Source organism: Sceloporus occidentalis, unplaced genomic scaffold, assembly GCF_023333645.1.
Source record: "Sceloporus occidentalis isolate IW3139 unplaced genomic scaffold, rSceOcc1.0.p SCAF_3, whole genome shotgun sequence".
Taxonomy (NCBI): Eukaryota; Metazoa; Chordata; class Lepidosauria; order Squamata; family Phrynosomatidae; genus Sceloporus; species Sceloporus occidentalis.
Window position 1 is genome coordinate 171988383 of NW_028316983.1, and position 14385 is coordinate 172002767.

The 14385-nt window shown below is 37.4% G+C and overlaps 1 protein-coding gene across 4 annotated transcripts in view; it reads right to left on the reverse strand.

Annotated features, from left to right (window-relative positions):
* Window positions 1-14385, reverse strand: part of NFATC1 (nuclear factor of activated T cells 1) — a 155240-nt gene that overhangs the window by 104666 nt on the left and 36189 nt on the right. For all 4 annotated transcript variants that reach the window (XM_089516901.1, XM_089516900.1, XM_089516899.1 and 1 more), the window contains one exon: window positions 6459-6618. In XM_089516901.1, coding sequence (XP_089373027.1) covers window positions 6459-6618 — 160 coding nt within the window. The remainder of the gene's footprint in view (window positions 1-6458; window positions 6619-14385) is intronic.

Genomic DNA, 14385 nt, shown 5'->3' on the forward strand with positions numbered 1-14385 from the left:
GAGAAGCAATGAGCGTATGAGACTGAAGTTCCACACTATAAACATGTGATATCCATCTCACTGCTAGCCAGCTAGCTGAGCTGTATAGTGTTAGGGTAGATAGAGAGATAGAGAGAGACAGCTTAATTAGAAATTAAGGGCGGGCCGGTGCTCAGTTAAAGTAGATTTCACATTTATCTGATGTAGTCTCAACACTGTACTGATCTGGACATCCCTGCACTATTAAGTGCAAAGACAATGTAGGGGTATGAGTCTAGCTTACGGCTACTGAGCTGAAAATTGCAGTGGATGCAAATGGAGAGGGAAAGGAGAATGATATTCAGCACAAAATACATTGAGCCAACAACTGAAGATAAATGTGGCAGGACATAAATGCCACTGCATCACACATAAGCTAGTACAGAACAGGGCTCCCTGCACATTTAATAGTTGACTGTAAGAAAGAGCATTAGAAAACGTAGCATTTACAATCTCTACAGCATCCTGATTCAATACATTTCCAGTTATGCTTTTTCTACATGAATTCTTAAACTGAATGCAGAGAGAGGGTCACAGATGCACAGACCTTGCCTGGTGTCCATGACTCACACCAGAATCCCACTTTTGACAAACTGGTGCTTTTCTTGAAGATTTGTTGCCCTATGGCCCATACTGGGGGGTTTTCAGAGAGTAAAGTGTGGGATTTGTCCTTTTGTGATTCGCTCTAAGTCTCTGCTTAGGCTTCTGCCATGGGGCCACTGATCCTGTGCCTTCTGATTTTTTCCACTCTATAAACTCCAACTCCCATTGACAGCAGTCAAAAGTGAAATGTTACTTTTTGGACTTTTCAGATTCTTACCAATACCCGCCGCCACCAGCTTGCCTAGGGCTTGGGACATTTATGGGCTATGATTGTGGTAGTCCCCAAAAGTGTTAATTCCAAATTCTGGAATGACTCATAACTCCTATTGATCAGTGTACCTTCTGAATTAGCTTCATAACTGTAAACATACAGCTGGAGTCATTGGACCATGGAAGCAAGAAAGACCATGCAGCCATCAGTTAACTGTGAACAGTAGGGCTCCTGCCACTCACATCTCTGGAATATGTGACTACTCAGATGTAGCACAGACTGCTGACTAGAAGAAGGCTGTTAGGAGTAAGACCAAGTTATATGGGGAACCTCCCCCCTGAAAAACCGATTTTATTTCCCATAGGTAAGGAGAAGTGAGAACAAAACCAAAACATGACCCAGCAACTCCACTTTATCACAATGAATGAAACATAGATTGAGGTTCTCATTACTCCCACTAATCTTGCATTCCTCTTTTTTCTTCTATTTTTTTTAACACTTTCCTTTTCCTTTTCCAAAGTACCATCTATATACAAATATACAGCATGTTTCATTTTATATGTACACTCTGTAGCAAGAGAATGCAGTGGAGTGCTTGGACACATTTAGCCCAATTAAATGTTGGCACCGTATCCCATTTTTTTCCAATCACAGGGGTGGAAATTTCAAATGTCAAGCTGGCCACTGTGAATTGATGCCACGCATCTACAATTCCCCACACAAGACAGATGAGCAGAGTACATGCTATCAGAAATATTGTCCCTACAAGAATTGTCCCAAAACAATGTATGTGTGTTTGTGTGTGCTTGTGTGAATGTGTGTTTAAAAATGGGAGGAATAAGACAGTACTGTAATAGTTGAACAGTTTATACAATGAGGTGTGCTACAGAAATTAAATTCGATTTAACAAATTTTATTTTAAAAAAGCAAAAAAGCCAATGTTGTAAATACATGTTGGTACATTTTTATACAGCTAACTATTTGGAACTAAAACTTACAATTATTCACAGCTGAAAACCATTTAAAACATGCATAATTCCTTTCAGAGAATAATGAAAGAAATTCTGGAATTCAAGGTAGCTTACAAAAATTATAACAGATATAGCTAAAAAGGTGTACAAAATCATACAAAATTTGTAAACATAATTGAACTACCAATAAAATTAAAAGCCATTAAAAAAAACAAATATAACAACACAGTTGTTTTAATGTTTTATTATGTTTTAATATTAATAATGTTGTTTTTTTAACTTTTGTAATCAATATTATTACTTTTGCTTTTTCAAATTATTCTGTCTTTTAAAATTGCTGTAACTTCCCTTAAATCCCATTGTGGGAGAAAAGAAGGATATAAATCCTTGAAATAAATATGATAAAAATAAAGATTTTAAAAATCATTGAAATAAATAAAATTAAAAAAATAACTAAAAGGTCCATTCCCTAAGTAATCAACCCTCAAAATGCCTGATGAAACAAAAAGGTCTATGCCTATCTATGAAAGGATAGAAAAGAGTGTGTCGGGTCTAACCTCTCTAGAAAGGGAGTTCCAGAGCTTGGGAGAAGCCACGGAGAAGGCCCTCTCCCATGTTCTCACTGGATGTACCTGTGAAGATGATGGGACGAAGAGAAGTCTTTCCAAAAGATCCCAATAAAGGAACAGGCTTATATACTGAGATACAATCATTCAGATAATCTGGCAAAGGGATGTAAATCATAAGCAGCACTCATGGAGTTGTTTCAGCTATGCAGCGGTGTGTCCCTGTAGCCAGAGAGACCACATGAGAAATTCTGCACCCCAGAAAAACAAATATTTAATGAGCTTCGGCCACCTAAGGTCCAGTCAACTTTATCCCCTGCAGAGGGATAAAGCCAAAGGATGACAGTCACAAGGGATCCTACCGAATTCAATGAAATTTTCTAGGGCATGAATTAGGTGCCCAGCAATTGTTCATACTTTCCCCTTTTCTTTCCTATATAACAACTTCAAGGGAAAAGTCTCCAGGTATAAGATGAAAAGGTTGTCCTCTCACTCTCTCCATCTCTGAATATAAACAATAAGAAACTGGTGTTCATTGCATTAATTGGAGTATCTACTATCTTGCTTCAAAAGAATGCTTGACTTGCAACAAATACCTCAACAACAGTAAAATTACAATTCAAAATGTAAAATCAATTTAAAGCAACAGAGAAGAGAAGTAGCCAAATATAGAAAAGGCTAGGAGAGTAAAACCATTTTAGGTCAAAGCTGATAAAAAAAAATGCAGTCAGTGCCAAAATGATACTGCTTTGTATGAAATTTGATAAGCAAAATTATAGAAACCTATACTAAGCACAACTAAAACAAACAATAATATATGTAATTAAAGGAAAGGCTCTAGCACAGTAGTTAACACCTACCTGGTCTCATAAAGGGATACAAATGAATAGCAGGGTTTGTGAAGGCAACTTAAGATACAAAGGGTTTAGACTGTCCTTCTGCCATGCAGCTTTGTTATCTCAGGACAGCATTGCAAAGCCATTCAGAAAGGGGCCATCTCAATAAGCCAGTATACAAACTTCAAATTCTAAAGAAGCTTTTTAATACTCATGGTGAAATCAAACAAACCACTCTTTTATTCAATATAATTTGCTTCTTTGTCCAAACAGAAAGCTATAGTTAAAAGTTTCAGTACAAGGCAAATATCAAGCCAAGCTTTGAAACTTATTAATGCTAATTCATTATGTTAAAATATTAAGAAAGATTTATAAAATCGCTTTTAACAGTACTTTTAAAAATCATTTCAAATTACTGGAAAAGCAACATCAAGTATCTAGGTCTCCAAAATGTCTCAGTTAACACTGCTGGCGTTTAATGATTCAAATAATGAATTCTAAAGCCACTGCTGAAAATGGTAATGAATCAAAGATAACAAATTCATTTTAATTATTCCTATATTAAGCCAGATTCAAACCATGGTTTATTATTCCAAAGCTGTCAACCAGAATAGACAAACAACCTTGACTAAAACTTTGACTAAATGAAGATTTCCTAACTTACTGGCTTTGGAGGGAGAAGAAAAGGGGATGCATGAATGACCAAAAAGCCTGACTTATTAATTATAAACCATTTTTGATAATCATGCAAGCAAGGTGAATTGTAAATCTGGTCTTTTAAATTTAGGACATTTGACACAATTGACACAATTTTAACATTAGAAATATGATGCACTTCATGTAAGGACAATACCAGACTACACTGTTAAAGAACTACTATTATTACACTTTAAATGCTATGGATTTATAAATAAAGGTTAATAATAATAATAATAATAATAATAATAATAATGGATGCCTCCAGTGGAATCCTAAGATTTGCAGTTTAGGCAGGGAAATTTAGAATTTTCAGCCAGAGCCTGAGAGCTCTAGCACCTCCTCAAACTACAAATCCCAGAATTCCACAGGAAGCAAGTCAAATTTCAAGGTTTTCTTAAAACACTCTCTAAAAAAAGGACCTTAGATCAAAGATACCATCATGAATACTAATTATACAACATCTCATTCTATTCTATGACAACATTAACAGAGAGTTTATGAAGATGGGAGATAAGTTGATCAGTCCTATTTTGTAAGTACACATGAAGCACAGACTCTCCCGTTCTATCAAGATCTTGCCTCTCTATAAGTGTAATAGATAGTGTCTATTAAGATTATATTAAAAAACAATGGCCTGTTACAGACAGCCAAAATAAAGCTGCTTCGAGTCACAGTGGAGGTATGGTGTTTCAATGATGCATGCATCCTAAGAGTCCAGACGCCACACCAAAGCCATGCTCCAGTCCTTAGGGCTGGAGCGTGGCTTTGGTGCGACTTCTGGACTCTTGAGGCGCATGCATCATTGAAACACCATACCTCCACTGTGACTCGAAGCAGCTTTATTTTGGCTGTCTGTAACAGGCCAATGTTCTACAAAAAAAGATAATTAAATCAAATCTTCCGCTCTACAGCGATTTAAACTGTGATTTAAATAATTAAATTAGAGTCCTTCAGAAAAGTGGTTTACACCATGATTTACATCAATTTGTTGTAATCAGATCAGTTGTGGAAGGAGGTGGTCATAGACATCAGTGAGACTTCTTGTATTATTTCAGAAACCAAGATGCTGCTATTTTTAAATAAATTTCCCTATAGATAGAATTTCATGTTTCAGTTGTGGAGGATCTGATGATATATGATAGCACCAAGCAAGGCTGAGTGAGTGTGAGAGAAGAAGCAAAGAAAGAAGGCTCCTTGCCCATTTTGAATCATCCTGACCAGAAAGCACCTTATCTTCATTTTCTGAAGTGCAACCCAATCAGAAAACATTAATGAAAGAAGACCCAATCCACCCAACACAAAGATTTCCCAACACAAAGCAATTATTCAGTGAATGAAAATGCTACATTGCCTAACGTTAATGTAAATACATATGTTTAAACAAGAAGACATAAATGGTCTACATTGCAATGAGACTCTGAGTAATTATTTTTTGAATGCAGACTAAGTCCTCACGCCAGAGCCCTGATCTGGCCTTTCGAGGGCGCCATAGTCGCTCCACTGGAAGATAACCTGATCAGTTTTATTCTAAGTGTAGGTGGGTGTGACTGGCACTTTGGATAGATATCAGAGAGCCCAATCGCATTGACTTCTGACATGGGCCTACAGGACAAGTAGCTTGCTACCATACAGAGTTGAGTGCATTTAAGCGCACTGAAAGTAATGGGTCTAAGCATGCCTAACTCAGAACAGGAGTACAATACACTGGATGCTTAGCCTCTCACATACTTCTTATTGTCAGTGTAAATCTTCTCTGAGTTCATTTTCACACATGAAGAGTTTTCTGCATTATTTGATAATTTTATACTTTTGGGGATTTGGTGAAAAATTTCATCTGTGGAATATTTTGCATATGTTAAATATTCCACAGATGAAATTTTTCACAATTGCATATTTATGCAAAATATATTTTATTCTACAATTAAAATGTTATTTTCTACAAATGTAACACTTTTGTGCAACAACATTATAGTTTGCACAAACAATATTTTTTGCAAAACAATCCTGAAATATCAAATATCACTAAAAGCTTCTGAATAATGTGTCAAGACACTCTTCCTTCTAGAGCACAAGGAAAGTGGGTGAATAACAATATACACAAGCAAACAGAAACATTCTGATAACAACTACAAGAGGTTATGACAACAACTTGCTTGTAAAGTTAACTCAGTGCAACCAGGTTTGTTGTGTGCCTTCAAGTCATTGCCTAATTATGCAATGCAAACCTATCATGGGGTTTTCCTGGCAAGATCTGATCAGAAGAGGTTTGCCATTACCATTCTCTAAAGCTGAGAGAAACTGACGTGTTCAAGGTCATCTAGTTGGGTTTCCATGGCCTGGTGGGGACTCAAACCCTGGTCTCCCAAAACAATATCCCAACATCCAAATCACTTCACAAGTACTTTCAAGCAATATGAGATCAGTCTTCACTAGTCCAAAGGAAAGAAAGAGCTGATCATACCAAGTCACCAAAAACTTGGGTTCTCCAAGAGGTATGTATATGTGTGTTCCTGCTAAAACAACCAACCTTAACTGCCAGAAGAAATGCTATTACCTGTACCACTGGGTGTCCTCCAGCAGACGCTTTGACAGCCCCTCGACTGCCTTCCGTCTCGTAATGGGCTCTGTGGTGGGACTTAGGCTGCACTTCAATTCTAAGTTCATAAGGTCCTGAGTGAGATTGCAACTGCCAATCCAAAGCAGGCAAGGATGGACTGTAATGGAAAACAACAGGGATTAAATATTAATGTCAAGCCTACTATAATAAACCACAAGAATCTGGCACTATTACTTTGGAGGCCACTTTTAGCAGTTCATCCTTCACAATCTTACATTGGAAATTTCATCAGTGGAGATAATGGTATGACATAAGTAATTTAAAAGGTAGTGGTTATTTTATGAAGATTTATGGATGCCAGAGATTTGATCAGCCACATGCTACCAGATGCTTAAACAAAATGGAAAACGTTTTAAGCTTTGTTTTAATAAATAAATAAACAAACAATGCATTAATCCATTAATCAGAAAATACACATGTGGATTGTAAGAGATGTGGGGAGAAACCTGTATAAGTGCGATGTTAGTCTGAAGTAGCCTTTAGGGAGTATCAGTACTTCAGTTTCTTCCATTTACATTCATCCAGTTTCAGTTTTTGTTTAAGCACTAGCAATAATGAAAATTTTAAACTTATTTTTTGATAAATTATTTCCAAAATGTGTACATTTCTTCATTAAGGCCGGAAACACATGAGCTAAATGAAGCAGCTTCCGGCCACTTTGGGGGCATGGCATTTACATGATATATGCCCCAAAGGGGCCAGAAGCCACTCTGACATCACCCTATGGTCCAAAAGACCAGATTAAAAAGGAGATGTTTTAATCTAGCTCCTGGGCAGTGCATCTTGGGACCACAGGTGGCAGCCCAGTTTGGGAGCGGGTTGTGAGGTCACCATGGTTCTGGACCAATTGCAGCCCAAACGTGACCAGAGCTTGCTCCTTCATGGCCATCTGCTTTGCCCCTATGTTGACAGAAAAATTCAAATATTGGCAAAAATATAACTGAGAGTTTTGTCTATCTAGGCAGGGAGTTTTAGGTGCTTAGCTCTTAACAGTCTCCCTTTGGATGACAAGATAATTCAACCATGTTGACAGTGCTGAATTAGATGTCAAAATGAATGATACTGTAGCTGACATTTGTTTAAAAAATGTTGATGTATACCCACAAGTATATATGACTGTGCTAGCCTGGGCTTTTTAAAATGGTTGTCTCAGGGTGAAGCAGATGGCGCAAAAGGTCTACGCCAGGACTGCACCACTGCTGTTTGTCCCAGGACCACAGCAACTGCATGCACCCAGCCCCAATCTGGTCCTGAACCAGGCACCAAAAAGAAGCAGTATGTTAACTCTCCTTTTTGGGAGAGGCATACTAGGGAACAGCTTCCAGCCACGTTCGGGGCATACATCATCTGAATGCCATGTCCCCAACACAGCCTGATAGCGGCCCTTTTGAGCTGTCTATTTGAGCCCAAATATATCTGAAGGATATCAGATTAAGGAATTTTACTTAACTTTACTTTAAGTAAAGTAATTTTAAAGTCACATAGTAAAGTAACTATACTTAAGTAAAGATACAGGATGCTTACATTAAGACGTATCTCCTCTAATCACACTAAAAGCTACAGAGCACAAAATAGGTCTTGCATCAGTCACATATCAAACTCACATCAGATGTGTGGCAATATCTTCTATACTATGTATTCCTTAAAACAAAAACAAAAACCCCCCACAGAGTTTTGACATATTATCAGATATTATGACCCATGATAAACAATCTTTCAGCAGTGTACTGGAAGCCAAATCCAATGTATGAGACTAACACTCTAGTGAAAGCATGGGCAAATTTGAGGAAGCAGGAGCCACTCTCAACCCCAGGACAGTGCCACATCCACCCTTCGTCCACCCCATTGGAGAAGTGGTTTCCACACATCAACCCCAAAACCTGTTTTGGAGGGACCTAAAATTGTCTGTCTGATGCCTGTCCTTGTATTCTAGTGCATGCTACTGCACGTACACAGCCTCATTCTACATAATGTCTTGACTTAACTTTACTTCTTATGAACTGAGTTGGAGAACAGGTGACAGAACAGAGCTGGAGAGGGAGGAAGGGCTACACACATATTTGCTGACTTTATATGTGTATATCCCATCACTCAACAGCAGTCTTCAAGCTGTTTTATGAGGCAACATTAAGAACTGGACATCAAAAAAATAAGGCAGAAATATGAGCAATATCAGGAAACCAGGATAGGAATCAACATGCTTCTTTGAGTTTTCTCTTTGGAAGGGGTTAGATACTACTTTAAGTATAAAATGTTAAGAGTTGCAGGGGGTCGAGAATGTTATTTGGGAAGTGAAAACAGACAGTTGGTTTAGAAGATTATCAGTTCAAACTACATTTATTCCAAACATCAGTTTACTATGCATTTGCTTTCATCATCACTAACATAAACATCTTTTAACTTGGGTAACTGTCAAGAACTTCACACTTAAAGAGTTTGTAGACTAACCCTGATATGTACTTCTGTGTAGCACTGTTAGCACAGTGAGACTGTAAAGCACAGACTTACTTACAACAGAAGCAATAACAAAATGTAAAAAGTTGCTAACCCAATTAAAAATCCAGTAAAAATTGTAGTGTTTTCAAGACAGTGTATAAAAGACATCAGGGAAGATGCAGAGCAAATGTGACAGGAAAAGAATGGGACATTTCACAGTTGACAAGCCATTACAGAAAAGGCCCTGTGTCTCATGGGAGCAGTGTGGACAGGTCTATGGCAGATCTTTATGAGAAGTTATGCTTATATGAGATCTGGCAGTCCCGGTGCTCAGATCCCAAGTCATTTAGAACTTAATAGGTGAAAGCATTTATGACATTACCATAGTTAGATCCTTTTGTTTCTACCCAGAAGTCCCAATACCTTAGTTACCTGTACCACTGAAACACAAATATGAGTGAATGCAGGATACCAATTTTAGATGAAATGTTAGTGTGTAATGGCCAGATGTCTGCAGCCTGAATCTTTTTAATGGCAATACGGGACAGCTTTCTTTCTTTCTTAAATTAAGTGCCAAGACTGCTATTTCATTCCACATTGCATTGGGTAGCCTGAAGTGTAGAATTCTCATTCAAGCACAACTGGCAAGCACATAAGGCCCTCCCTGTTCCTTACTACAGATGCTGTCATCTGAAAAATTCCTGGATAATTATCTGGAGGGACCCCTGCTTCACCGCAACAATCACTCATATAATACAGAGCAGCTGCATATCTCCATGATCATCACATATTACAAAACAGATGCTTCTATGTTTAAGTTCATATATGATGGATCTCTCTCTATTTTCTCCCCTCCCCTTGAGGACAAAATACCTATTAGATTATGATATTTCCAGAGTACTTGTTTTGTAAAAGTATTAATCCATCAACCACCACAAATTCTGAAACCTTTACCTTTTAAAGGGAGTTTAAAAGATGGGGATACATAGTTTTCTGTTCTCATCTTAGACCGAAGTGCCATTAAACATCAAATAGCTGCTTGTTCCTCTATAAGGCTGCTCCACAATTCAGATATGACCAGAATTCCATTGTGATTTATGATCAAGGATTAAAATTAAATAAATAAATTTAGAATTATAGTTAATGTAATTTTCTTGGTAGAACTTCTATCACTTAACAAAGGGTCTATGGTTTGCCAAAGCAAATCCGCTATTTTAGATTATCTCACTGTGAATTTAGGGGCTAAACAGACCAGCGACAAATGCCAGCATTGGGGTAGAGTGGGAGTGTGGCGACTGCACGCTGCACACCCTGACTCCACCCCAATGCCAGTATCACATCACCTGCCCAGCCAGACAGCAGGCAGCATCATGCCATTTCTTTGGCACAGCATTTAGACGCGCTCCACCAAAGAAACTCCGAAAAACCCCAGCAGCATGGGGGCTATATTGTACCCTGCTGATCATTAATTCCATCCTATGTGGAAATATTACAGAAGCACAGATATACTGTCGCTCCTCCTTTTGAACCAAGGTGTCTTGAGAAGAGACAGTGTTGCCTTTAAGACTGAAGCCATGCTTGTGCAGTGATCTTCCTTGCCTTGACATCAGTAACAGAGGAGAAGTACCAAATCTAATGTATTTAATGGGCATGACTGACGATTCAGCATGAAAATTCATCACCTTTTGTGTTGCAGAAAAGAAGTGTTCCATATCAATAAATTTTGGTAGAAAGTATTTTTGATAAAATACAGCCAGATATAAAACATGTGACCCTGTGGTCTCACAGTACTATTTGGAGAGAGAAGTACAATGTCGTTCAAAAAGAATGATGCAAAAGTAAATCTGTTCTTAGTTTTTTTTAAATCCAGGTGCTGAGTATTCTTGTCTGTTCTAGACATCTAATAAAATGTGAGTCATGAAAAAGATATTCTTCAATCAAAACCAAAAATACTGGTGAACCACTATACTTAAGCCGTAAACAACTATGAAATTACAACTGCTATCAAGTCACAACAAGATTCCTATTAATTAATTAATGATCATCCAGTCATGAATGTGTTTGTGTATATGTATGTATCCATATACTGAAACACAATTACATTTGCACAGCAAGAGTACAAAGTTAAGTAGCCTATGCATTCTACTTTCATACAAAATGTTCAAAAAATTATACCAACACCAGTTTGCTTTTGAACTTATTATAAAAGTTGAGCATTCATTATACAAAATGCTTCAGGATTAGAAGTGTTTTGGATTTTACTTTTTTAGGGGGGTGGGGTGGAATATTGGTATTTGCATATATGTACATAATGAGATCTTGGAGATGGAATCCACATCTAAACACAAAATTCATTTACTTTACACATCACCTGAAGGTAATTTTATACAATATTTTAATAACTTTTGCATGAAACAAAATTTGTGTACATTGAACCATCTGAAAGCAAAGGTGTCAGCCACTCATGAATAAAAAAAAGAGGGTTTGGAATATTTCAGGTTTTAGAATTTCAGATAAGGGAGACTCAACCTGTACTATGATTAGTGATTTGGTCACTTTTGGATAAAATTTTTGGCTGATTTTCACAGGAAAGAGCCTTAAAACATGCTTACTAGTATAGAACAAGCAGAGAGAGCACAAAGTTTAGGAATGCTACCTTAATGCTATCTTAAACTGTAGTTCAAAGAATGTGAATATTCATGCTGGCTAAGGGATTATGGAAGTTGCAGACCAAAACTAACCTTTTCCAAGCTATTGAACATATGCAAACCCAAAAGCCTATGCCAGTGATGGTGAACCTTTTAGAGGCCGAGTGCCCAAACTGCAACCCAAAACCTACTTATTTATTGCAAAGTGCCATGTCCCTCTGGCTTTCTAGTAACAAACTCTGTGCTGGGGTGACAACACATCTGCCCACAGAGAGGACTCTGAGTGCCACCTCTGGCACGTGTGCCATAGGTTCACCATCACTGGCCTATGCTCATAAGAATGACTCTTCCTCATAAAAAATGTTGTTTCAGGATTTTAGTTTTAAGTATTATAACTGTTACTGCAAACTCTGTGACACTTAAAATGACAATATCTCATGTCTGTTACATTACAGAACAATTCCATGTCAAACACACTTAAGCAAAAGCTCAGAAGGAGTTATTGAAATAATTCAAGCTTCCCTTCTGCTTCACTGGACTATAATCATTTGCCTCAAGAGTATTTTCCATCATAGATGTAGAAGTCTAGATAAGTTATTCCATTTTGCTGGAAGCAGCATGATTCACATGGCTATTAATCTGCTTGTATCAATACTTCCCTTATGAACTAGTTCTGTTGTAAACATTTTCTACGTGCTAAAACTTGGCATACAAGATTAAAGGCTACCTGATTGCAAACAGAGCAGAAACTTAAATGCACACAAATACAACCATACACAGAGCTTTGAATGTGGGCCTTTGTGCAGAAACAGTACCCAGATGTTTGGGATCAATCCAGAATCAGAGTCTAAATGCTAAGCGTGCAAAGGACATCCACAGAATATTATAGCTCCAAAGAATTAAAAGTCAGTGACTTCCACAGTTATTCCCAAGCAGGGCTTGCTGCCTGTGGATACTATTCCTCCCAGGGAAATAAAATGTCACAGTGCTGAAGCCACTTTCACATAAATGGTTGGCTTCTCCTTCCTCTAAACTTTTGATTGTTGAGAAAGGGGAGTTTCATACAATTAGCATCTCAGTTTTATTGTGAAGGTAAATTATGCAGAATATTTCAGACACCACTGGGAATTTGCATAAAACTAAAAAAAAAAAAAACATTTTCTCTTGTGAAATGAACTAACGAGCCTTTCACGCTACACTAAGTTATATTGTTATCTTGTGCTTTAACTACCATGGCTCCAATCAGTGGAATCTTGGGATCTGAAGTTTAGGGAGGAGTATTTAAAATTCTTAGCCAGAGAATTCTAGTGCTTTGCCAATCAGGATTTCACAGGATTAAGCCACAACAGCTAAAGTGAAAAACACTGCTGTATCTGCGTAGTTTGAAATGGCCCTCAGTTTGTAGCTTTTTAAAGAATTCACCCACCTTCTATTTTTGTTCCCAATCTGCACTCACTGATTGTTGTCAATAGTTTACTTTTAAGTGCTTTGTACAGTAAAACTGTAGCATAAATATAAAATTTATCTGTAACCATTCATATTGTTATATCCAAGTAAGAAGTTCATTTTGGGAAAAGGAGCTCCTCTTGACAAATGAAAGGGAAGCACAACCATCCATACCACCAAAGGTTTACGTGAAAACAGCTACTGATTTAGGAATTTTCCAATCATCCTTTTATTTCATGACTTTTTTTCCCTTTTGTTATTCAGGAAGAGATAATGCAAGTTTTAGGAAACAATGCTTATGACAGGATGGAATTTGGAATCTGTATTATTTGCTGGAACCTAATATAAGCTTTGAAATGGAACAGATGCATAAAATAACCAGGGGTGGGGTAACGGGTCTCCAGGATATTGTGGCAGATGATTATCTTTGAAGGTGGGGAGAATTTGAAAGAACCATTTCAACTGCACATCTCGTGACTGTGCTGATGGCTGTGTTCAACTGCCCAGGATTATTTCATACATATAAAATGAAAAGTATTTATGGGCTGGAGGAAGCATGGTCAAGGGCCTTTGATTGGTAGGATAAGTTAAAATCACACTTTTACAGTAGCTTCCAGCTGTCCTGAAGCCTGGTAATGAAATCACATGGAAAGATCCTGAAAACCAGGAAACATATTTTTATTTTACACAAAAGCAAAACAGTGGAAAAATATTATGCACATAATACTGGAATTCCGTTCACTTTCATTAACAGGCTGGGGAATACTGTATTAATTTTAATTGCAGATGATAAAATGTGTGTGCATTAAAAAAAACAAGCATAACACAATTTGCTGTAAATCAGTGAATAATAAAAGATTTAACTTGGTCTAATCATCTCATCCCACTTAGAAGTAGGAAGTGTGAAGACAGGAGGAAGGAACATCAACAATTGAAGACATGCGGATGACACCATACTATTAGTGAAAAACATAATAGATTTGGAACAATTACTAAGGAAAGTCAAGAAAGAAAGTGCAAAGGCAGGCTTTTGCTGAAGATAAAGGAAACAAAAATAAAGACCATGGAGGATCTACATATATCCAACCTAGATAATGAGGAAATTGAACTAATTATAAAGATTTCCCAGACCTTGGATCAAACACTGATCAGACTGTAGACTGCATTCATAACAAGACTAGGAATGGGAAGAGCACTGATGAAAGAAGTAGACAAGATCCTAAAGAGTGAAGATATACAACTGAGACTAAAGTTAGAATCATTCAAGTCATTGTATTTCCCATCACCATGTATGCATGTGAGAGCAGGACAGTAAAGAATGAGGATAAAAAGAA